Raw genomic sequence first — 26,743 nt, forward strand, 5'->3', positions numbered from 1 at the left:
CCGCCGATGCACATAGTGTCGATGCCGGTAACTATGCCGGTGGCTCCACCGATGCCGGTGTAGATATCGACACAGACAATCCTGGAATCGATTCCAGCACAGAGATTCATCACGGCATCGACATCCATCTATGCGCAAATACCATCGACCTCGAGGCCGATCTCGATGTCAGCACCATCGACGTCTTCGACACAGTTACGGACACTTGCATCGAAACCAACTACTGTTCCATCGATGCAATTACCATTTGAAGACCCTGAACCCCATGATTTGGCATTTTTTCAGCATCTTCTACAGAGATATCAAGATGTCATCGACAAACTTCCACCAAAAATGCTGGAAACAGTTTCTCCATTACTCCCCTCTGATGATCCACAGCCAGGCCCTTCAGGCCTTCATCACCCACCCAGGTCTTCCCCAAGATCTCCATATAGAGATGATCCAGATGACTCCTGGGATGATCAGCAGACTGATACATCTTCTGAGGACTTCATGTCTGAGCCTTCACCTCCAGACCAGAGGAAAAAGTCACCACCAGATGATTTGTCTTTTTCTAACTTCATACAGGATATGGCAGACACCATTCCCTTTAAGCTGACGACAGAACAGGATACAAGGCAACAAACTTTAGAAGTCCTTCAGTTTGTTGACCCACCAAAGCAAGTATTGGCTATTTCAATACATGAAGTACTCCTGGATCTCCAACACCGCATTTGGGAACGCCCATGTTCTGTCTCAGCAGTAAACAAACGTATAGACACTACATATTTAGTACAGGTAGCTCCAGGATACCAAAAACAGCAACTACCACATCAATCTGTGGTAGTGGAATCTGCCCAGAAAAGATCTAAGCGTGTCCACCCACACTCATCAACCCCACCAGGTAAAGAGCACAGATTTCTCGATTCCCTGGGAAGAAAGGTGTATCAGGGGGCCATCCTAAATTCCAGAATCTCTTCCTATCAACTGTATATGACACAGTATCAGAGAAATCTCTGGAAGCAGATGGAAGAATTTGTCACCACTTTACCAACACAATTTCAAGAAGAAGCACATGCCATAGTCCATAAAAGCCTAGAAGCCGAGAAGCATGAGGTGTGGGCAGCCTACGACAGTTATGAGACTGCTTCCAGAACAGCAGCTGCTGGAATCACCGCTCGTAGATGGGCATGGCTCAAGGCCACTGACCTCAGGCCTGAGGTCCAGGATAAACTTGTTGACTTGCCGTGTGTGGGGGACAACTTGTTTGGCGAAAAGGTCCAAGAGGCAGTACAATAGCTTAAGGACCATACAGAAACCTTACGACAGTTGTTTCAAGTTCCACAAGATCCCTCTACACAACCTCCTCGTCGACAATCCAGGAAGGAAACCAGACGCCCATACTACAGGCCAAGGAGATACTACTCTCAAGCCTCTAGGGGTAGGTCAACCAGACCACAACAGCGATCCCAAGCTAGACAGCCAAGAGCAACTCGTCTGCAACCCCCTCCACAGACAGGCCCTGCTGCAGGTTTTTGAAATACAGGCCAGAGAACAAGTCTATCTCCTGAATCCTCGACAAGACCTGCCAGAAGGAGGAAGAGTATCCTATTTTCACAAACATTGGTTAAAAATAACATCAGACCAATGGGTACTCTCCATAGTCTCTCGAGGTTACAAACTCAATTTCCTCTCAATTCCACCAGAATCTCCACAGAGTTTCTTCCCACAACAACATTCTCAGCTAATTCATCTACAAGCAGAATTATCCATCCTTCTGAGAGCCAGGTCTGTACAGCTAGTGCCCCGGACTCAGCAGGGCAGAGGATTCTACTCCCAGTTTTTCCTCATTCCAAAGAAAACTGGAGGCCTACGTCCCATCCTAGACCTCAGAAATCTCAACAAATTTCTGAAGAAGGAAAAGTTTAAGATGGTTTCTCTAGGCACCATGCTTCCACTTCTTCAAACAGGAGACTGGCTTTGTTCTCTGGATCTTCAAGACTCTTACGCTCACATTCCAATATTCCTTCCTCATCGCAAGTACCTGCGCTTCATGGTGGACATCAACATTTTCAGTACAGAGTTCTGCCATTTGGCCTAGCCTCTGCCCCCAGAGTATTCACAAAATGTCTGGCAGTAATAGCAGGACACTTGCACAAACAGTGTCCATGTTTTTCCATATCTAGACGACTGGCTCATCAGAAGTCAATCTCAACAAGGAGCTCTCTCTTCTCTTAGTCGAAAGTTTTCTCTACTTCACTCCATGGGTTTTCTCATCAACTATCAAAAATCCCATCTCACTCCGTCTCACCTAGTTCAATTAATAGGTGCAGACTTGAATACTATCCTTTCGAGAGCCTTTCTACCCATAGATCGGGCAAAGACACTTTCACTCCTGGCAAAATCCATTTACTCACAGAAACAAGTGACAACTCATCAGTTTCTAACCTTACTAGGCCACATGGCCTCCACAGTTAATGTCACTCCTATGGCACGGCTTGCCATGAGGGTTACTCAATGGACTCTAAGATCACAATGGATCCAAGCCATTCAACCGCTTCATTATCCAATTCAAGTGACCCACCAACTAAGATTATCTCTACTTTGGTGGGCAAACATGGACAACTTGCGCAAAGGCCTACCTTTTCAGCAACCAGTCCCACAGATCACTTTAAAGATGCATCCACCTTGGGTTGGGGAGCTCACATGGACAATCTCCAAACCCAGGGTACTTGGACAAAGCTCGAAGCAACTTTTCAAATTTCCTAGAGCTTCGAGCTATACGTTATGCGCTGCATGCGTTCAAGGACTGCCTTTCACACAAGACTGTTCTGATCCAAACTGACAACACAGTAGCCATGTGGTACAACAACAAACAGGGAGGTACGGGCTCGTATCTCCTTTGTCAAGAAGCTGCACAGATTTGGGACTGGGCCCTAACACACTCAATGTTTCTCCGGGCCACTTATCTGGCAGGCATTCAAAATGTACTAGTGTATCGACTCAGTTGTCAATTCCACCCACACGAATGGTCCTTGGATCCCTCAGTAGTGACCAGGATTTTTCAATGGTGGGGTCAACCAACAATAGACCTCTTTGCATCACACCTGAATCACAAAGTGGACAACTTCTGTTCTCTACACAAACAGAAAAACCTGCCAGCCAAGGACGCCTTTGCTCACCCTTGGAACTCAGGCCTACTATACGCGTATCCTCAGATACCGCTCATAACCAAAACTCTAGTGAAGCTACAACAGGACAAGGGGTCCATGATACTCATAGCCCCATATTGGCCTCGACAAGTATGGTTTCCCACACTTCTAGACCTCTCGATCAGGGATCCCATTCGCCTGGGAGTAGCTCCCACTCTCATAACTCAGGATCAGGGACGGTTGCGCCATCCCAACCTTCAATCCCTATCCCTGACAGCATGGATGTTGAAAGCTTGATCTTACAACCATTCAATCTTTCCACCAATGTATCTCAAGTGCTTCTAGCTTCACATAAACCTTCAACACGTAAGAACTATTCTTCGAAATGGAGAAGGTTTACTTTGTGGTGCAGGCAAAAGAGTATTGATCCTTTCTCCTGCTCCACAACTTCTCTACTAGATTACTTATACCATCTTTCAGACTCTGGTCTCCAGACTTAATCTGTAAGGGTACATTTAAGTGCAATCTCAGCTTACCATAAGATGGGAGATGCACCAATTTCCACGCAACCTCTCGTCATAGATTTGAGAGGTTTAACACACTTAAAACCACCAGTCATAGAATGGGACCTGAATCTAGTCTTAACAAGGCTCATGCGTTCTCATTTTGAACCAATAGATTCCTGTGATCTTAAATTTATCACATGGAAGACTATCTTCCTCATAGCCATTACATCAGCTAGAAGGGTTAGTGAGTTACAAGCACTTGTCACGTACTCACCCTATACAAAATTTCTACATGACAGTGGTTCTCCGTACACATCCAAAATTCCTTCCCAAAGTAGTTACGGAATTCCACTTAAACCAATCCATAGTTTTACCCACATTCTTTCGAAGGCCTCATTCCCATCAAGGAAAAACAGCCTTACACACCCTGAACTGTAAGCATGCACTAGCATTTTACATAAACCACACTACAGTTCACAGGAAAATCTACTCAACTATTTGTTTCTTATGATCCAAACAAACCAGGTAAAGTAATGGGTAAACATACTCTATACAACTGGTTAGCAGATTGTATACAGTTTTGCTATGAAAAAGCAGGCCTTCCTCTCCAAGGGCGAGTAAAGGCACATTCAGTAAGAGCAATGTCAACCTCAGTAGCACACTATCGTTCAGTGCCAATTCTTGATATATGTAAAGCAGCAACATGGCGTTCTCTTCACACCTTTGAGGCTCATTACTGTTTTGGACAAGCAGGGACGACAGGATTCAGCCTATGGACAATCTGTCTTAAAGAACTTGTTTCCAGTTTAATCCCAACTCCTTCTACATCCAATCTGCTGTGATCTTCGGCTGACTCATTTTCAACAATACTACTTCAATGTTGCCAACATTCAGAATGACTCAGCCTATAGCTTGCTAATCACCCATATGTGAGGACTAGCATCCTGCTTGTCCTGGGATAAAGCAAAATTGCTTACCTTGTAATAGGTGTTATCCCAGGACAGCAGGATGTAGTCCTCACGAAACCCACCCGCCACCCCGCAGAGTTGGGTCTTATACCTTTATTTTATTTTTGCTAAAGCATATTGCTACATACAAGACTGAAGAGAGAGCCCTGTGGCAGATAATATGGCATGCTGGGCATGCTCAGTGGCCTCTCAGAGCCAGTCAAAAGTTTCTAGAAACTTTGACAGAGTTTTTTCCCGCACTAGGGCTCCGTCAGTGATGTCGCCCATATGTGAGGACAACATCCTGCTGTCCTGGGATAACACCTATTACAAGGTAAGCAATTTTGCTATCTTATATAGCATTTATACAAGAGGCTGACAAGTGGCAAATGACTGATCCTGCCATTTAAAAATAAAATTAAGGGATTGAATAGTTTGGGGGCTTTTTTGTTCATTTTGTTTTTTAGAAAATTGTCAAAAATTCCCTTCCTCAAACAAGTCTGTACTGTCCTACAAAAAAATATTTTTTTCTCACTCTTTACAGGGCTGAAAATCTAATGAAGAGTTACAACTTGTTAAAGGAGCAGAGGATACTGGCAGCTGCTTTTGGGAATGGTCTAGGTATGAGAGCTGACAGGAGACCTCTTGAGCCATTGCAGCCAGGCTGGCAGAACTATTGAATTCATTTGATTAGTGTTGCACTAAATCCTATTCTACAACATAAAACCTAAATATTACTTGTTCTGAGCCAAATAGTTCTTGCCCTTTAAATGCCTTATAGAATTTCTATTAAGACAGTGTTTCTCAAGCTGGTTCTGGAGTACCTCCTAGCCAGTCTGCTTTTTAGGATATCTACAATGATCATGCATATGAGAGCTGCATAAAATGGAGGCAAGTGCATGAACATTTTCATGCATATTCATTGTAAATATCCTTAAAAGCAGACTGACTAGGGGATACTCTAGAACCAGGTTGAGATACTTAATCAGGATATCTAAAATATGAATAGTTTTTAATATCTGTGAATTATGAACCACAAAGTAGTAATGCTTAACTTTGACATTGTTATAGGCTGGGTGGAAATTTGCATTAGTGTAAATAGCTTTATTCAGACTTTCAGAAAACATCTTGTAAATGTTAGACTTGATCATTGCTGGAAACTAGACTTGTTCACCAACTGTCTACCTTGATTTTATTTTCAGTGTTCAATAAACTACTACAAAGTGTGCTGCTCCTACTTTTCCTATATCCCTTGAGCAGTTAAGCTGGAATCTTGTACAAAATGTTTACATCTTGTTGGGAGCTATGCAAAGATAACTAGATATTGGGAAACATTTGACTAGCTTGGGGAAGTGGTGCTAGTAATTCAGCTTTCTCCTGTGATGTAAAGGTGGTAGATCATTTTTTCTCGGAGGACAAGAAAGATGATAGTCCTCACACATGGGTGACATCATCAAATGGAGCCCCAACACAGAAAATGTATGTCAGTTTCTAGAACGTTGACTTGCCACGCTGGGCATGCCCTATGCTATGCATCCACATGGGGTCCCTCTTCAGTCTCTCTTTTTTCCACAGAGCTGAAGCATCGAGATTTGTGAGCTCACATTTGGCCTTTTTAGCAAAAACTTTCCAGTTCACTTTAACTTTTCTGTTTTGCTTTTTTTTTTTGCCTGCATTTGACACTAGGTCCTTCTGTGTCCTCCCTGTATTGTTCCTAGTCAGGGTTTTCGTCATCTACTGGTAAGTTTCTTTTCGCGGTCGATTCCCTGCAGTGGTGGTGCTTCGGTGCCTGTTGGCTATTATTTTGATCTTCCCATTTATTTCATCCCATCATGGCCATGTCTGGTTTCAAGATTTGCCCTCTGTGCCAGAGGACCATGTCCATCTTGGACTCCCTAGATGAATGTATCCTCTGCCTGGGGGCATCACATGATGCCTGGGGTTCTGCAAATGCACCCAGATGACCTGAAGGGACACCATCTTTGGCTCGATAAGATGGAGCACCTCTTCAGGTCGCAGAAGATTGAACCATCTGCATCAAAGAATCATGGAGCCGCACTGATGGACAACGAGCCATTGACATCTGTGTGACAATTAGTACCATCAACTGATAGGGTTCCTCTGCCCCCCTGGGGGAAGGATCACAGAGCAATGAACGCTCTTGGGAGAGGCTTTTCAGGGAGCCATGCTCCTTGCCCACATAGCTTCCTACCAGCTGTACATGAGCCAGTAATTGCAGGATAAATGGAAGTTGGTGCAGGAGGTGGCAGAGTAGTTGCAGCAATAGGACACACCCTAGTCTTGTTGGCACATAAGGGGAGCCTGGAATGTGGAAAGCACTAGGTCAAAGTGACCTAGGATGTTTTCGAGAGGGCGTAGAGGTTCTCACAGGACAAGCAGGATGGTAGTCCTCACATATGGGTAACATCACAGGATGGAGCCCAATCACGGAACACTTCTGTCAGTTTCCAGAACTTTGTCTGGACCTTACTGGGCATGTCCAGCATGGAACTAACCCTGCAGCCAGGGGTCCCTCTTCAGTCTACTTTTTTCCACGCGGCAGTAGCCACACGGTTAAGGAGCTCTGCAGAGATTCCTGACAGGAATTTCCCTCACGGAATTACTAGAAATAAATTTACCCCACAGGGGTCCCTCCTTTAACTTTTCCAAGCTGTGGTACTCCGGTAAATTTCTTACCCGTTTTCCGTTGATTACTGTCTAGTTCGGCCCTCTCGGCCTACTGGCCGTTGACCGTACCGCAGCTCAATTTTTTCATGGCCATGGCGTCTGGGTTCCGTCTGTGCCCAGACTGTAATGGCACCATGTCCATCACAAACCCCTCACAAAGTCTGTGTAATGTGTCTCTGTGAGCACGATGTCCTGACCTGCAGCAAATGTGCCCTAATGACACCAAAAGGTCGCAAGGCCAGAATGGAGAAGATGGAACTTCTCTTCCGCGCTCAAACTCCGACTCCGTCCATTGCATCGACAATGTCAGAACCGGCACAGTCAACTTCGAGCCAGTATCGACCACTGGCTGGTGACCATCCAGCATCGACGACATCTCAGCCTTTGACATCCTCTACTCCCCCTCAGGACTGAGGGGATCATAGAGAGAGCCATCGCCATCGAAAGTCTCGGACCATCGAGGGAGCGAAATCATCGACCTCGCCATCGTCCGAGCCGCCGTCTAAGAAACCCTGTCCAGAAAAGGCACAGACCTTTTCAGTAACCCTTTTCAGTCACCGAGGGAACCCTCACCCAAAAGGGTATCAGGAGCCGCGACTCCGCCTTTAATGGTGGTCCCTCCGGCTATACCTCTGCCTCCTTCTCTTCCGGAGCCGGGGCTGCTTGCTCCAGGTCTCCGAAAAGAACTGGACTGGATGGTTCAGGAGGCCATTGACAAGGCGATGCAAGAACTCCAGGTTCCTCAGACACCGGTACAGATTGTGGAACTGACTACCGACCCGATTCTGGCAGCGTTGGCACTGCTGCTCTCCAAGATGGAAGCACTCATTGCCGCTTTTCCACCGATGCCCTCCCCGCTTACTATGTCATCGGGAGGAGAAACACCGTTCCGCATCACTCCATCAGGAGTTCTGCCTCAGCCATCGATGCAGATACGTCCATCGCCACCAGTCCAACCATCTGTGCCGATATGCCCCTTGGCGCCACTGAGCCATCCATCGGTGCCTTCGATGCCTTCATCGGTGCCTCCAATTATTCCTTCAGAGCCTAGACCAGGACCTTCAAGTATCCCACCACCCCATCCCCCCTCTAGTCCCTAGAGGGGCAGGTGCTGATCCCTATGATACCTGGACTGATTCCTCGCCATACACCGATAATTTGCCTTCACCACCTTCACCCTCTGAAAGTAGAAAGCATTCTCCTCCAGAGGACCTTTCCTTTATAAATTTTGTGAAGGAGATGTCTGAATTGGTTCCCTTCCAATTACAGACTGAACAGGACGATAGGCATCAAATGATGGAGTTGCTACAATTCCTGGATGCTCCCAAGGAAATAACCTCCATCCCTATCCACCAGGTTCTTCTAGATCTCCTCAAAAAGAACTGGGAAAATTCTGGCTCCATTGCTCCAGTCCACAGGAAAGCTGACACTACCTATTTGGTGCAGTCAGCTCCGGGTTTTTAGAAACCTCAATTGGATCACCAATCTGTAGTGGTAGAATCTGCACAGAAAAGAGCAAGGAGATCAAAACCTCATACTTCTTTTCCCCCTGGCAAGGAACAGAAGTTTCTAGATGCCATTGGTCGCCGTGTCTTCCAGGGATCAATGCTCATCTCCCGAATTGCCGCTTATCAGCTATATATGACCCAATATAATAGGGTCATCTTTAAGCAGATACAAGACTTGAGACTCCCTGCCTCAGCAATTTCAAGATCAGCTCCAAACCCTAGTAAACAAGGGTTTTGAGGCAGGCAAGCATGAGATCAGATCATCTTACGATATCTTTGACACTGCTACCAGGGTATCTGCTGCTGCTATTTTGGCAAGAAGGTGGGTCTGGCTCAAGTCTTCCGACCTTCGCCCTGAGGTACAAGACAGGTTATCTGACCTGCCCTGTGTAGGAGATAATCTGTTTGGCGAACAGATTCAACGGACTGTGGCAGAACTCAAGGACCATCATGAGACCCTAAGACAGCTGTCTTTGATGCCTTCGGAGTACTCCGCGAAACAGTCCTTCCGCAAGGACTCTAAGAAGTCATTCGTCTGCCTGAAGAAATCCTAACTGCCACCAGCTAGAACTCGTTCTACAAGACCGTTTCAAAAAGCCCAGTCTCATCAGATACGAAAACAAAAACTGCAAGCAGCTCCTCAACCAGGTCCTGCTTCCGGTTTTTGACTTCTGCATAGAGCAGCAGCCAGCTTCCATTGCCTCATATACTGTGGGAGGTCTATTGCCATTTCAATAACAGGTGGCACTCAATCACCTCAGACCAGTGGGTCCTGGCAATCATCACTCAGGGTTATCATCTGAACTTCCTCTCCATTCCACCGGACTCCCCCCTCTACCGACATGGAGAACTCCCGATCACTCCATCCTTCTGGAACAGGAGATCTCCCTCCTCCAGTCCAAGGCAATAGAACCAGTACCCTGCTCTCAGCATGGACTAGGGTTCTATTCCTGGTACTTTCTAATCCCCAAAAAATCGGGAGGCATCGTCCAATTCTGGACTTGCGTGTCCTCAACAAGTACCTCCAGCAAGAGAAGTTCAAGATGGTAATCTTGGGCTCGCTGCTTCCTCTTCTGCAAAGAGGAGACTGGTTCTGCTCTCTCAACCTCCAGGACGCAAACACGCATATTGCGATAACCTCATCTCATCGCAAATACCTGAGGTTTTTAGTAGGCCCCAAGCACTACCAGTACAGAGTGCTTCCTTTCAGCCTTGCGTCTGCACCACAAGTCTTCACAAAATGTCTTAGTGGTTGCAGCCTTCCTCAGAACCCAAGGTGTTCACTTCTACCCCTATCTAGATGAACCTTGCTTACCAACATTCAGAAAAAGGCTAAAGACATGATTGTTTAGGCAAGCCTTTCCTGATCACATCTGACAATCACAATGGACTCTCATAACTTTCTCCAGAAATACTACATCCACCTGTAAATTTTCCCATTAACACTATGTAATTAATCTGAACACTATGTAATTTAATTGTTATTGACTAAATCATTCCAGCTACTATTCTACTTCTCCAAGTTCTAATTTCCCTCTTTTTATTGTAACTTTCTTCTCTACCTATCAACACCAGTTTTTGTTCAATGTTATCACTCCCCTGTTTCCTGTAAACCGGCATGATATGATTTTATCATGAATGCTGGTATAAAAAAGCTTTAAATAAATAAATGATTAGTTAATCAGGGCCCACACTCAGCAAGCTGCCCTCTAATCCCTGCACCTTACCTTGCACACTCTAATTTTACTAGGATTTCTTGTCAACTACTACAAATCCTACTTAGTTCCATCTCAAACCTTATTGTTCATTGTGGCAGACTTGGACACCTTGCAGGCAAAGGCCTTTCTCCCTCAACATCGAGCTCTCACTCTCGTGTCTCTCTCACGCCAGCTGCAGTCTCAGCACACCACTTTCTCATCCTCCTGGGACACATGGCATACTCAGTCCAGGTCACACCAATGGCCCGCTTGGCCATGAGTCATGCAGTGGACTCTAAGGTCACAATGGACTCAAAGCATTCAGCCCCTGTCAACCATTGTCCACGTAACCGACTCACTCTGTCAGTCTCTTGCCTGGTGGATGGCAGACACGATAGTAGGTTTGAACAATTTGTCCTTCGGAATTTGTTTTGAGGCGTAGAACCCAACTCTCTCCTGCCTAGGACCCGTTGTTTGGATTCAGACTTTCTCTCCCTCAGTTACCAACAGCACCATTGTTGTGCCCATTAGCACCTGGTTTGGGTGTCTTGGTCCCATTTTATGTTGGGAAGCAGCCTGTAGCTAGGGATTCACCCCTGTGTGAAGACTACCATCCAGTTTGTCCTCAGAGAAAGCAGCGTTGCTTACCTGTAACAGGTATTCTCAAAGGACAGCAGGATGTTAGTCCTCACGAAACTTGTCCACCATCCCATGGAGTTGGGTTTCTCCTATTTTTGATTATATCTAATTCTATGTTAAAAGATTGAAGAGGGACACCCTGCATTGATGCATGGTATAGGGCATGCCCAGTGTGGCGAGTCAAAAGTTCTAGAAAATGACATAAGTTTTCCATGTTTGGGCTCCATCTGATGATGTCACCCATGTGTGAAGACTAACATCCAGCTGTTCTCAAAGAACACCTGTTACAGGTAACAACTCTGCTTTTTTAATATCATTTCTCTTCTTCCAAACATCACTTTTTTATTTTGGGCTCCCTTCTTTAAGCCAGCAAGCAGAGCTGTCCCTGGTATTTAATAGTTTATTCAAAGTGTTTTGTTTTTTTTAAAACAAAACATAACAGACCTAGTGCCCTTGAATATCCAAACAGCCTAACAAAACTGTGTGTATTATCTTCCACATACAAAGCTTTAAAGTCAGACCAGTGCAAGAAAAAAACACACACTCTCCCAGGACAAGCAGGATGGTAGCCCTCACATATGGGCGACATCATCATATGGAGCCTGTCATGGAACACTTTTGTCAAAGTTTGTAGAACTTTGACTGGCACACTGAGCATGCCCAGCATGCCACTATCTGCGTGTCCACGCAGGGTCTCTCTTCAGTCTTTCTTCCGCAAAGTAGTTGCCTCGCAGCGGTGGAGCTGCTGCTCTATAGTGTTTGTTTACCTGTTCTCAATGTCTTCTGGGCCAGGTCCCTCTTGTCAGTGCCTATCCAGGTGCATGGTAGGTGTTTTTTGTTTTTTCCCTTCATTGTGGTCTATTCCCGGCATGTTGCTCCTCTGTGTCCACTGGCCATAGACTGCTTACCAGCTGTTTTTTATGCTGTCCGGTTTTCAATGGTACCCACGGACCATGTCTATTACTGATCCGCATGAGGTCTGTATCCTCTGCCTTGGGGGTCTTGTACGACATTTGTGGGTGTCAGCCTTTCGGGGACATCCGCTCGCATAGATGTCGTGCCTGGCTGGACAAGATGGAAAAACATTTTGGGTTCAAAAAGTCTGGTCTGTCTACTCCAGCATCGGGGGCATCAACACCTAGAGGCTGAGGGGAGCAGTTAGTTCTGCCGTCCCTTCCCACACCCTCAGTGGGCCCGTTTCGACAGAGAAGAGCCGGAGATAGGCTCTTTCCAGGGTCATCGCACTCCAGGATGTCAGGGTCTTCACTTTCCTCAGTGCCGGGGAAAGACCGGGCTGAGCACCGCGAAAGGCCCCGCAAACATAGTCACCAGTCTCCTTTGCACAGCTCCCGGACCGAGCCAGCATCAGCGGCCACCATGCCACCACCGAAGTGACCCCATGGGGAAGAGGCATCATCCTCTATCAGACCTAGGAACCCAGGCATTCCCTGCCGGTGGCGGTGCTAGACACAGAGCTTCTGAGGAGGCTCTGGTGACTCCTCCGTTCATCCTAATTTCACCAGACTTTTTTAGGAGAAGTTGGATCACAGGGTTCAGTTGGCAGTGCTCCAAGTCCTGCATGGTATCGAACCGCCTATGGCACAGTCCCAATGCCGGAGCCTGCACCTTCTCTCTTGGCACCCCTGCTAGAGCATCTGGATGTCCTTTTTAAGCATCCTTCCAACACAACCGGTGCTTGGAGGACCAGTTCCTCAGCAGCCTCTGGTGCCCCCCTCTGGAGCAATACCCATCATTTGGTCCTCAGAGGAAGATTTACTGTGGCCGTTGGTACCTTCAGGGCCACTGGTCCTGTGGCCTGAGTTTCTTGTTACCAAGCCATTGGTGATCTCTGTGCCATTGCTACCTTTAAAGCTCTCAGTGCCCAAACCGAGAGGCCTGGGCAGGGACCACACATGCTGGCCCCCAGGGGATCTTAGCAAGGAAAAGGCCCCATATGACCCTGGGAGGAGGATACCTCAGAGTTCTCTTCAGAGGACTCTGGTGATCTTCCTTCAAAGCCTTCTCCATCTGATGAGGCATCGGTCTCCCCCGGAGGCTCTTTCCTTTACGGGTTTTGTCCAGGTCATGGCTGAAGCCATCCCGTTTCAGCTCCTCTTGGAGGAGGATGCCTGACATAAGATGTTGGAGGTCCTTCAGTTCATGGATGCCCCAAAGGAAGTTGTGGCTGTCCCAGTCCATGATATTTTTAAGGAACTTCTCCTTCGGATCTAGGAGCATCCTGTGTCTGTTCTTCCAGTTAATCGAAAGGTGGATGCCATCTACCTGGTCCAACAGGCGCTGGGTTTTGAGAGGTACCATCTCCCACACCAATTGGTTGTGGTGGAGGCTGCCCTTAAAGCCAAGTGTTCTCGTGCCCAAGCTTCTGCCCCTCCGGGGAGAGAACACAGGGTGTTGAATACCCTGGGTAGGAAGGTGTATCAGGGTGCTATGCTCATCACCTGTATCTCCTCCTAACAATTATATATGACCCAATATAACCAGAACCTGTGGAAGCAGGTCCAGGAGCTGTTCTGGAGCAGGTTCAGCAGCAAGGTGCATTCTCAACGGTAGTACAGCAGGGTCTGGAGGCAGCAAAACACAAGGTGAGGTCCACTTATGATGATTTCAAAACAGCGAGAGTGGCTGCAGTGGGCACTGGCACCCGCAGGATGGCCTGGCTCTGTGCTTTGGACTTTCGGCCAGAAGTACAAGAAAAGCTGGCAGATTTGCCCTGTACGGGTGAGAATCTCTTCAGAGATAAGGTCAAGGTCACGGTGGCCCAGTTGAATGGTCTCATGATGGTCCTTCAACACTTGACAGTTAGTACTTCCGACCTGCCATCCTCTGTTTAAAAAAAAAATCCTCACAACAAAGCTCAAAAGGCCTTCTACCATCAAAGGAAATACCCTGAGCTGGTTCCAGAAGCAGACCCCCAGGCCTCAGCCAGCCCCCCAGCAGAGCCCCACCATGGGGACTTGACCGGGAGCATGAGTCAGATTGCCATACCCTCCCCATCCTGCCCTCCAGTCGGAGGCAGGCTGCGTCATTTTGTGCACTGCTGGCCCCACGTTATGTTGGACCAGTGGATTCTCACAATCGTTCAGCTGAACTTCAGGAACGTCCCTCTGGACTCTCCCCCATGTCCATCATGATCTTCATTGACTTCTCAGGAAATGCTTTTGACAGAGCTCTTTGCCCTTCTGATGGCCAGAGCAGTAGAACCCATTCCCCTCTGCCAGCAGGACAGAGGGTTCTACTCTCTGTATTTCCTGATACCAAAGAGAGCTGGGGGCCTACGCCCTAGTCTTGACCTGAGAGCCTTGAACAAATTCCTTCAAAGAGAGAGGTTCAAGAGGGTCTCTTTGGGTACCCTGATCCTGCTCCTAAGAAGAGGAGACTGGCTCTGCTCCCTTGACCTGAAAGTTGCCTATGCCTACATTGCGATCTTCCCAGGTCATAGGAAATATCTTCACTTTGTGGTGGGAAAGGATCACTTCCATTATCAAGTGTTGTCATTTGGCCTTGCATCAGCCCTCCCCCCCCCCCCCCCCCCCGGGTCTTCACCAAGTGCCTGGCAGTGGTGGGGGCGCACCTCTGACAGGGGGTACACATGTTCTCCTACTTGGATGACTGGCTGCTCAAAAGTGCCACTCAGCAGGGGGTGCTTCGTTCCTTATGTCTAACCATCCAGGTGCTGCAATCTCTGGGCTTGTCATCAATTACCCCAAGTCCTACCTCAGCCCTTCGCCACACTTGGGCTTCATCGGGGCCAGACTGGACACTGTTCAGGCCAAGGCGTTTCTGCCCCGTGATCGAGCGCTTGCACTTTTGTTGCTGACAAGCTTGGTCCGCAGCAGTCAACAGGTTTCTGCTGCTTCGTCTTTTGAGTCACATGGCTGCCTCTGTCCATGTCATCCCTTTGGCCAGCTTGGGCATGCGCAGGGCACAATGGACCTTGCAGTCACAGTGGTAGGAGGCATCCCAGGAGCTCGGGGCATGTGTCTACAACATACCACCTCTCCAGGTCTCCCTGTCCTGATGGGAGGATCTATCCAACCTAGAACAGGGTTTCAGGTTTCCCCGCCTCAGGTGGTGCTTACCACCAATGCCTCCCTCTGGGTTGGGGGGGGCATGTGTGGACAACCTCCATACACAAGGTCAGTGGATGGTTCAGGAATCACTTTTTCAGATCAACTTCCTGGAGCTTCAAGCAATTCGTTATGCTCTTTGGGCATTTCAAGACCATTTATCTGTCCCGATCAGGACTGCCTTGTGGGACAATCAGGTAGCAATGTGGTACTTAAAAAAAAAATTGGGTCGTTCCTCCTCTGTCAAGAGGTGGTACAGATTTGGTCCTGGGCTCTGTTGCAGGGCATGTTTTTGAGAGTGATGTACCTAGTCGGAACAGAGAATGTTGTGGTGGACTGTCTCAGTCGAGTGTTCTGGCCACATGAGTGCTTGCTGGATCCAGCAGTGGTGGCCAAAGTTTTCTGCTGGTGGGGAACGCCAGACATGGATCTCTTTGCCTCCCCCCTATAACTGCAAGATGAGCAAATTCTGCTCCCTGTTCAGGACGGATGGACTTCCAGCCTCTTTTGCCTTTGCCCCACATTGAGGCACGGGTCTCCTGAACATGTATCCTCCTCTTCTGCTGATCATGAAAACTCACTTGAAGCTCTTGTGGCCCCTTAATGGTCCAAACCGGTCTGGTTCCCGCTCCCTTGAGACCTGTCAGAGTACCCATCCATCTGGGGACCTTTCCCGATATGATAACATAGAATCAGGGCAGACTGCAATATCCAAATCTTCAAGCATTAGCCTTGACAGCCTGGATGTTGAGCACCTACTGCAGCCCCTGGACCTCTATCTCAGGTGGCTGTAGCTTCCAGGAAGCCTTCCACCAGGAAGCCTTATCGACTGAAGTGGAGGAGGTTCTCCTTTTGGGGTGAGGATCATGGCTTGGATCCCTTCACCTGCCTCACTCCAAAATCGCATGACTATTTGTGGCACATTTCAGAGGCTGGGTTAAAAATAAACTGTCAGAGTACACTTGAGTGCCATCACTGCCTACCATCAGGGTGTGGATGGTACGCCCATCTTTGTGCAACCCATTGAGGAGTGGTTTATGAGGGGGCTTGCTTCAGCTGAAACCTCCTCTTCGGCCTCCTGTTGTGTCCTGAGACCTCAATGTAATATTGGCATGACTCATGCATGGCTCTGTTGAGCCTTTGCGCTCCTGCAATCTTATGTTCCTGACATGGAAGGTTCTCTTCCTGGTGGCGGTCACTTCAGCGCTCAGAGTTAGTGAGCTTCAGGCATTGGTTATGTATCCACCCTACATGAAATTCTTTCATGATAGGGTGGTCCTGCATATGCACCCTAAGTTCCTGCCTAAGGTGGTGACTGATTTTCATGTTAATCGGTCCATTCTGCTCACCTTTTTTCAGAGGCCTCATTCTCACCAGGGCGAATGGGTTCTGCACAGTTTGAGATAGAAAGCTAAAGCCCTCTAGCAGTCCCAAAACACAGCAGGCCACAGGCAGTCCTCGCAACTCTTTATATCCTTTGTCAGGAAAAGGCTGAGTATTGCGGTGGGCAAGCAAACTCTGTCCAACTGGCTAGCGGATTGTATCACCTCCTAGGTGCTGGCAGGCCTTCAGTTTGGAGGCCGCTTAAAAGCTCACTCTGTGAGAGCCATAGTGGCATCAGTTGCCCACTTGCGAGTGATTTCCCATTGCCGACATCTTCAAGGCCACAACATGGAGTATCCTACACACGTTCGCTGCCCACTACTGCTTGGCAAGGATGGTCGACATGACTAGCTTCGGCCAATCTGTTTTTCACAACCTCTACCAAGCTTAAACCCAACTCTCTGTACCTAGGTCCCATTGTTCAGGTTCAGACTGTCTCCCTATGTTACCAACAGCACTGCAGTTATTTTTTGCCCATTGGCACCCGGTTCAGTGCCTGTTGGTTATGGTTGTTTCCGGGAGCAGCCTGTAGCTTGGTATTTTCTGCAGATTAGCAGGCTGAATTAGCCATGACTTTGGGGATGTCCTCTAGGTGGCGGAGCTTTCTCAAAGCACACAGAGCTGTGCTCTGTGCCTGTGTGGGAGTATCTCTCATGCGACTCCCATCCTGCCTCAGTCTTGTTCTTTCCGTGCTGCTGGGTGCACACTGAGCTTTTTCTTACTTTATTTTTTTGTTATTAATTTAGTTGCCTTAGTTTGCTGTTTGGAGGAAGATTCACAGCGGATGGAAGCTGGGTCTGTGCTGCTTGTGAAAGACCAGGTGTCATTGAGTCTTCCCCCAAGAGTGAGGACAGAGAGGGCCTCTTCGGCAAGGCCCTATGGTGAGCTGGGGCCTCTGTTAAGCACCCCATGCTGGTTCAGAATGGAGCATCGTGGTATATCCATCCAAGCGCTTCACCAAACCTGACACATTGGTGCGCCTCATTGAAGCTGAGGCTTCCACATGCTTCATCAACCGATTCGTCGGACTGACTGAAGCCGGGGTCACCAGCACAGAGGTGTCGCAACCTGATTGAGGTGCGGGTAAGAGTTGGCTGATGCATAAACGTGCAGAGTCTATGCTGGCAGTATGCTGACCTGTGGAGGGGTTGCTCCACCATAAATATAGCCAAGGCTTAGGAGGCCGGCCAGCAGCTATACATGGACTTACCTGCTAGGCCTCATCGGAGGAGAACATCACCAGTCTGTGAGATGACTCTAGCACTTCTGAGATAGGCCCCTTTGAGAAACTCTTCCTGTGCAAGCCTATGCTCTAAACTCAGACCAAACACCCCTCTGATCAGGATGAAAGAGTGGTGAGGCTGTCAGTCCATCTTGCTTACACGCAGGGGGTTGAACCATCCTCTTGCCTAAGAAGGAAGAATGTTTCTCCGGTAGAGCACATTGCTCAGGTTGATTGAGGTTGCCTGACCCCAGCGTGGAGGTTCACTGCTTACTACGATTGCTTCGGAGATCAACGAAGCAGTGTTAGTTGTGACTGGGGTGCCAGTGATTCTTCCATAGCACAGTCCAGCTTCCCCATACTTCATTGCGATGAGGGGGAGGGGGGCAGATCTCGGGTCTACCTCCTTTCTCCCAGGGCGAGACATCTTTCTACAGGGCCAGTCACCCGCTCAGAAAACAGGTGACGCAACAGGTTTTTTAACCGGCCACCAGCAACTGGTGGCCTTGAAGGCCAGCTAGCTGCTAGTGAGGCCAGCTTCCTCAGCTTTGCTATCAGTTACAGGGGGCTCAAACCCTTCAACTCGTTGGAGAAAGGGAAAATGAAGCGCCAAATTCAGCAAACGTTTTTGGCAGCCCTGGGCAACAGTTGGCATAAAGGAAAACAAAATGTGGCTACCCAAATCAAAGGACCATGGCTTGGGGCTGGATTAGTTGCAGGACGCAGTGCCTAGCCAGCAAGTGTCAACCAGTCGGAAAATAATAGCAGCATCAGCCATGCGATTATACATAACCCACTTATAGAGTGCAACATGGGGATGCAATGCCTGCCTCCCTCACCAGGCCAGATCAACATATGATGTGTAAGAGGTGATAACTGTGGTACTAGTCACCCTCCACAGCAGCCCAAAGGAAGATCATCCGCCAATAGATGTGTGGGCGCCCCCGTCTTCGTTGGGGCGTGGTACATATCAGGTTCAAACACAAGTGATTCTGGTGAGGGTGGAATCATGGCCCTCACGGGTGGCCAGAGGATGATCCCCTATACAGCTGAAGGAAGAGTATAGACTCCACTGATGGCTGCCGAGAAGCAGGACTTGTCTGGCAGTAGACAGGAGCCCAGGCCTTCACACTCTGAATAACCACAGCCTGTGGACTGATGCAGTGACACCTTACTCCTGAGAATGGGAATCTAGCTACACAGTACACTTTGTGTACTGTGACCACCCTAGTACACTTTGGTCACCAAAAGCAACAGCAAATCCTGGCTTCCCCTGTCTGCCCACACGGGCTTCACCTAGTACAAGATGCTTCCCTGTCCTCAGTCTAAGACTACCGTATAATTTCCTCATATCCCACATACAAGGACCACTAGTCAAAGCGCAAATGGGATCGATTTCACACTCAGGACCTCGATGGTCCACGGAGACCATGGGACGCTTGCCTGGTTCATCCACCCATTGGGAAGCTAATGCCCATGGACATACACAAGACCTGCTGTCAGGAAGATGGATCCTTCCTCCACCTGATGCGCTCCTACTAGCATTCAATTTCATTTGATCTGGAAGCATGGGAAGGGGGGTCTTCCTGTAAGTACCCTGCCTGGAAGGACTACCATGGTAATTGTGCCAAGCACACAAGGTAGAGTGGAGAACATGGATCGAACCTTTTCTGCTACCCAGGAAGCATAGAGAAGATTTTCTCCCCATGCCAAGCAAGAAGGGCATGTCTGCACCATCGCAGTCTATCATCTCCTCAGGATGACTTCCTGGTGTCATACCAGCATTAAACTCCAGATTACCAAAGGATTCTCTGGCTACGCCAGCAGTCAAGGAGAAGTGGGCCTGTGAAACTCTATCCTGAGCCTGACTCAACCCAAGTTTCTGCTATAAGCATCATCTGTTGTTCGATGTAAACTTGTTCGATGTAAACCGAGTTGATTTGATTTGTATAAAGAAAGTCTGTAAATAAAAGCCTTTAAATAAATAAATAAAATCTGACAGCTGTCACCAGGGACATCATGCTGGGGGGAAGTCTGCCCGGGTTGCCCTCAGTTCAGGAAAGAGGGTCTGTGAACGACTGGCGTACCTCGAATCTCGCGGAGACAGGGAAGTGCTATGAACGAGTCCTCGTCCTTCCTGGGGTATCTCAGCTCTCCGTATTACTCAGGCGATAACTGTGCCAACAGTCATCCTGGTGCCGGTTAAGGCAGATGCAGCATGCGACTTCACATGTTGGATCCCAAATCTGCCCATCCTACTGCGACCGCTGTATACATTCAGATTCTAGCACTCCTAACTGGGGCGTCCTTCAAGATGAAGTGCCCTGGCATCAGGGCCTAGTGCATCCTGTCTTGCTCCAGCAAACAAAGCATTCTTATGCTGCGCCAAGGCCACCAAGTCAGGACAATTGCGGCATCCATCGCACTATGAGGGATGCACTAGTCATGGACATTCACGGGCCACCATGTTACAGTTGTTGTATGTCTTACACATTACGCCGCTGCTGGTCAGCAAGTGGCTGCAGCGGGTAGAGGATCAACCCATCCTCTGTCAAGGATAAGTGAGAGACTGTCCGTAACCTCGGGTCAGGTTGATCGCATCATTGGAAACTGGAAGAGGTGGTTAATTGCCCTCAGGGTGCGTAGATGTTCAAACTTTCCAGCTTGTGACTCTCCAATATTAATGCTAATTCATCCTGCTTATCTGCGGGAAAAGAGCAAGTTTGCTTACTCTAAACGGGGTTTTCTGTGGATAACAGGATGAATTAGCCATGTAATTCCCACCAGCCTCCCTGGACAGTCTCCTATTGGACTCTGTTCAAAACTTGAATAACAGACTGAAGCAGGCTGGGAGATACTCCTACATGGGCACATAGAGCACAGCTCTGTGTCCTTTGAGAAAGCTCCGCTACCTAGAGGACTGGAGGATGTTCCCAAAGTAATGGCTAATTCATCCTGCTATCCATGGAAAACACAGTTTACGATGAGCAAACTTGCTCTTCACCCATCGGTGAGGATTACCATCCTGCTATCCGATCAGACTTTCCTTCTCCAAAGCAGTACCAGGGCTGCCACACTGGAGTTGTTGGGACTTGGCTACTATGTCCCTGAAGGTCTCATCTATAAACCTCTGTCTCAGCTTCTCTAGATCTGCCACTAGACTCCAGAGATTGGACTCATTCTCTGAGACCTAGGAGCTCTTTGCACTGGGTGCACAAATACAACCTCTTACCAGCCAGTAAAAAAAAAAAAAAAATCAAACATGTGACATTCATTGCTGAAGACTGGAAGATCCCCCTTCTTGTTGCTGAATTGCTGCCTTCATCTTTATTTTGTTGAGTTCTTATTTAAGTTTAGGTTGCTAAAGGAGTAGGAATGTAAAAATAAGTCCTTTAAATGTATTGGTATATTCATTTATTAATTAGGTGGTGACCTGGAATGGGATAATTAAACTCTTGATCAGCCCTGGGACAATCCTGTGTTTTAGATAAGACTGACTGATTTTTAATGTGAAAGTGTATCCTGCCTATAAATCAAAGGATGATCTAGGGGTGGGTGGGAGGAAAAGACAAACACACACAAACTCTAAGCTTTTTCCTAGGTGTTGCTTTGCTTTTTATAACACGCACACATGTATATATCTCAATCGTTTACCTCTCCCTAAAACTTTTAAGTTCTAAAATTTCCCAAAGCAATACTTATCCCTCTTCAGCTACCAACATGATGATCTCTGCGCTCCCACTGGATTGTAAATAGCTAGGCTTCCTTAACTTTAAGATTTGTGAATAAAATAAACATAAACTGGAATTTAATGGAGTTGACAGTAATCTGACTGCTGCTACTCATTCTCCATTTGCATTGCTTAAAAATGCAATTCTTCATCTAGTTTCTAGGTTCTCTGTTTACAGTGATCATCATGCTACACTCCTCCTTCGTTCTAAGTTTAATTTAACTGGAGAAACATTTATTGAAAAAGCCCTAATCTAAAATGAGTGTTTTTAGATTCAAAAAGGCATTCTAAATGTATGAAAGCAAAGAATACACATACTGAAAACAATCCTCACTTTGTAATGTTTCTGGATTGGTTGTTTAAGATTTAGATTTGTGAGATAACTAAGAAAGGAGCTTAGAATTTGCCCTTCACAGTTGGTTAGAACTTATTTATCAAAGTTGCTTCTCAATTTTAGAACATAGGCTGTATTTTGTTGAAACCTCTGATTCTCACTTTGCCATCTTCATGCTCTTTCACAGATGATGAAACCAAGGGGCTGCAAATGCTGTGGCATTGGTTCTGGCTAGAGAAAGAAGGCTTAGGGAAGAGTGGATTTATTTTAATTTTATTTTTCTTTTGTCTTTCAGATGAGTTGGATAGTTCCTCTGTCAGGGGAAAGAAGAAAGTTCACTTTATTGGAGAAAGTAAAGAGAATAGTAACCCAGAGACTCATTCTGTCAGTAAAGAAAAATGTGCTGAGCTGAAGAAAAGACTCCAGGCTGCTAATGCCAGAGCAAGAGTCTTGTGTGAAATGGAAAAAAATTATCAACTAAAAAGCAAACAGATCTTAGGAATGCGCTAATAGAGGACTTATATCTGTAAATACTTGTATAATTTTTTTACACTATTTTCCTCTACTAGTCTTTACTGTATCTTCAACTGCTGTCTTAAAACAAGATAGTTCTTAATTTAACCTACTGTTTTTAAAATGCAGTCTTCCTCCTGAGGAGGAGGCTAATTAATGTTTTTAAAATATGTAAATATTGCCTCCACCAAAAAAATTCCTAGCATTCCCCCTCCCAGGCCCAGAAGAGCATCTTACCAACTTTTTCAAATCCTCCTTTGTACTGGTGTATCAACTTCTATCACGGTAGAACAGGTTCTCTACCTACCCTTCCCATTGGAAAGCTGGTTGCAGTTAGGTATGACTTACAATGTGCTTTAGGTTTCCAGATTTGTGATTGTATTTGCATTGGACAAGATGACATCTGTGAAACTTTGAATAATGTTTATTAAAGAGAAGAGGTAATGTGAGTCTATGGTTAAGTATACATCTTGCACCAGCTTGCTCTTGTAGAAAAAGGAGACTTGCTTACCTTTTAAACAGTTCAGTGGTTTCGTTTGACAATAAAAGTGTGGTAGAAAGTCTGTTTTAGTAGGCAGGATTCCAAGGTACAATGGGTCTTTTGTTTTGTTTTTTTATGTTGTGCTCTCTGGGCCTAACTTGCTACTATTTATTTTACATGATCCATCTACTTAATATATGTAGTTGGTTTTAATGTTTAGTTACTATATACTACTTGGCTGCTGTAATGAACATTGCTATTTTTAAGGCATAATTCATATTTCTTTGTCTTTCTGCTAGAATGGTGGTGTTTGTCTTACTCTGAGCTACTACTGGCAAGCCCCCTCTTTTTTTTTTATTTAAATGACAGTACTACTGTGACTTATTCTATGAATGTAACCAGATATGCTAGTACTCTCAGCCTCCAGCAGATGTGAAGACCTTGTGTTGGTGTAACAGAAATTCATTAGATAATTGTTTCCTTAAATTTGCCTCTCTTCTCAAAGTCCAGTCAATTAAAGGTGTTGGGTCATACTGTACCATTTTTTTTTTCCGCTGTGAAGTGAACCCTGAACTCGCACAGCTCCTTTCTTCCCACTAGAAGTTATGGTAGAGCTGAAAATTTAGCCATATTTATAAAGAATTTTCTTTCAAAGTTTTCTCTTAAGACTTTCCTTAGTCTCTATTACAATTCAGTTGGGGAAGGCTTGCTTTATTGTTGCAATTTTGCATCTGCCTGGAACAAGTTCAGATTTAATATTTAAAACAAAAAACCCCTAACCTCCAGTAATGTAGGACACTGCCCAGCTTTAGTCTGCCTCTCCAGTATAGGCTATTGATTTTCACAGCAGCCATCGTCTACATGTGAATCTACAACAATTCGAGTCTGCACCTGCCATGAAGGCTTAAACAAAAAAGTGTCCAATAGTATCACAAAGTGCTATAGTGGAACTATAAGAATGCAACAGCACAAGCCTTCATCCCCCCTAGACTATATCGCAAAGACCTTTATCATAAACACTACTGGCAAAAGCATAAGCAGCCTTCATTGCCTTACTAAGCACTGGTCTACCCAATAGGATGGCACTATATGATCTTTTTAATATTTTAAGTTAAAACAAAAAAGTAAGTAATTTTCAGGTTCATCTCAAGAAGCAGTTCAATTGCAGTGGTAGCACAGCAGAAAAGAACCCCACCATGATCCATGTTTTGAATTGAAATTCTTCATCAGGGGCCTTTGACTGTATGCATTTCTTAATGATCCAACATATCACAAGTCCATAGCCGAACATCATCAAGGACTCAGATGGGAAAGAAAATTTATTAAAATTTTAGAAGTCTGTCAGCTGCTTTCGACACAGTCAACCATTCCATCCTAATCGACAGACTATCTGAAATAGGAATCACGGGTAACACTTTAAAATAGGTAGGAGGAGAACTATCACATAGAAATTTCCAAGTAATGTACAACAACAACCTCTTGAATAAAGTAAACCTCAGCACAGGAGTACCACAAAGATCTGCTCTATCAGCTACACTCTTCAACATATACCTTTTCCCTATCTGTCATACACTAGAATGCCTTGGTCTGACCCACTTCCTATAGGCTGATGATATACAAATACTAGTTCCTATACAGAATACTCTAGAAGAGACATATGATAGAACAGCTATCTATCTCTCAGAACTCAAAAACCAACTAAATGACCTGAACCTCATAATAAACATTGATAAAACTGAATTAATCATCTAGCCAAAAAAAAAAACACTGCCCTCATGAAGCCCTCAAAACAGAAAACCCAAAAACAGTAATCTCACCTGTCACCCATATGTGAAAACTAAGCATCACCATTGACAAAGAACTATCCTTCAAAACCCATATAACCAACAAGATAAAGGAAGGATATCACAAACTACTGACACTCAGATGTCTTAAACCATTCCTTACACAAGATGATTTCAGAACTGTCCTGCAACTACTCATCTTCTCCAACCTAGACTACTGCAATGCTTACTCCTTGGGCTACCTTTCGCCACCATCCATCCTCTCCAAATCCTACAGAACACAGCCACCAGAATTCTGACTGGATCAAAAAAATATGAACATATCACACCAACACTCATCTCATTATACTGGCTCCCAATAAAATATTGAATAGAATGCAAAGTACTTACAACCCTGCATAAAATAATCATAGGACAACAAAACAACTGGCTAAGCAAATCCATTGTAATACACACTCCAAAATGGAACCTACGCTCAATGAATAAAGGCCTCCTCAAAATCCCTCATGCAGGAACCACTCGACTGAACACAACACGTGAGAGAGCCATATCCATCGCCAGCCCTACACTATGGAACTCAATACCAATTGGAATAAGAACTCAAGCATGCATCAAAATGTTCAAAAAAGACCTGAAAACCTGGCTGTTCACCAGAGCCTACTCAGATTCACTCAACCAACCAGCCCACCAAGTACCCACGAAATCCAACAACAAGAAAAATGCTACATCCCAAGATCTACCAAACAACTCTTAACGATTACCCAACTGCCCTCATATAGTTTATCTTACTTCATCAGAAATACACTTGGAATTGTTAAACCCCCCACTGCTATAGATCCAAATGTATAATTTCTCACCCAATCAATATACCTTCCCCTCTCCCTCACTTATTAACCCAAGCCTATATGGAACATCAGTATCCATGTAATATCCTTGCTGTATGTAAGATCTTTACTGTATATAATGAGCCTTACAATTGATAACTATTATATGTAATCAACTTACACTACATGATACGATGCTGTGATGTTTATACAACCTGTCCCATGTTTCTGTACCTGTCCCATCATTCTGTAAACCGTTCTGATGGCGAAACCGAATGACAGTATACAAAACATGATAAATAAATATTTATTCAGCATTGCCTTAAGGCAAAGATACAAAAGCAGTCAACCTTCAGTCAGCATCTCTGCAAAAATTGATGCCATATTGCATTAAAGGCAGTGCTATCACCAGAAAAACTATCATCTTTGTGGAAGGGAGTAGCATTAAAGGATCCTCCAGATCGAAAGTTAAAAGCATATGTTTTAAGCAAATTCCTTTGCATTGCAAGTGCCTATTTGCAATAGCTATGTGGTGAGAGCCTTATGCTGGATTTAGCAGCTTCCTGAAGGAGAAGAGATTGCAAAGTTGGAATCTGCAACAACCTATTTATCATATGGCCTGAATGACCTAATAAGAGTTGCAGCAAGACCATTAGCAATTTCAGTGGGAGCAAGAAGGTTTCTCCAGCTCTGCCACGGGGTGGTGAACTCATGGTCTAAGACCCATTTGTTGTGCAAGTTACCTGTCAAAAGTAGACATCAATTTGGAGAGGAGCTTGAAAGGCTAATAAAGAATTTAGGTGAACTAAGATTTCAAAGATTACCAAAGGCTAGGTTCAGGCTTGGCTACCATTCATTCAGAAGCAAAGTCAACATATGGAGTATAGGAAGTATAGACTAGGCAGACAGGCAGTTTCCTTTTCCTCTTACAGTCTGCAAAACAAAGATGTAGTCCTTTTGTGATACAAAAAGACCTCGAGCTGAGAGTTCAAGGCCTTCAACTTTCACATGGTCTTCACCATGAGGCCCTTCAGCTTTATTCTGATAATGCCTATAGGAGGCAGATTGTGACTATTTGTCTATCCACACCACTTCAGATCAATAGGTCTTAGACATCATAAAAATTGGTTATGCACTTCCGCTGGCAAGGCCTGTAAAGATATTTTATGATTTCTCTTGCACATCTACCAAAAAGGTTGGCTACAATTTAACTTTTGATAATGTTACAGGCTGAGGGGTGGATTTTAAAAGCCCTACGCGCCGGGCCT

General features: G+C 45.9%; 1 protein-coding gene across 2 annotated transcripts in view; it reads left to right on the forward strand.

The window, feature by feature from the left end:
• Positions 1-23,400, forward strand: part of NEK2 (NIMA related kinase 2) — a 163,423-nt gene extending 140,023 nt beyond the window's left edge. For both annotated transcript variants that reach the window (XM_029593258.1, XM_029593257.1), the window contains exons 8-9: positions 5,129-5,205; positions 22,169-23,400. In XM_029593258.1, the coding sequence (XP_029449118.1) occupies positions 5,129-5,205; positions 22,169-22,383 (292 nt within the window). In that variant the 3' untranslated portion in view covers positions 22,384-23,400. The remainder of the gene's footprint in view (positions 1-5,128; positions 5,206-22,168) is intronic.
• Positions 23,401-26,743: the final 3,343 nt, after the last annotated feature.

Source organism: Rhinatrema bivittatum, chromosome 3 (genome assembly GCF_901001135.1).
Source record: "Rhinatrema bivittatum chromosome 3, aRhiBiv1.1, whole genome shotgun sequence".
In the NCBI taxonomy this organism is placed as follows: Eukaryota; Metazoa; Chordata; class Amphibia; order Gymnophiona; family Rhinatrematidae; genus Rhinatrema; species Rhinatrema bivittatum.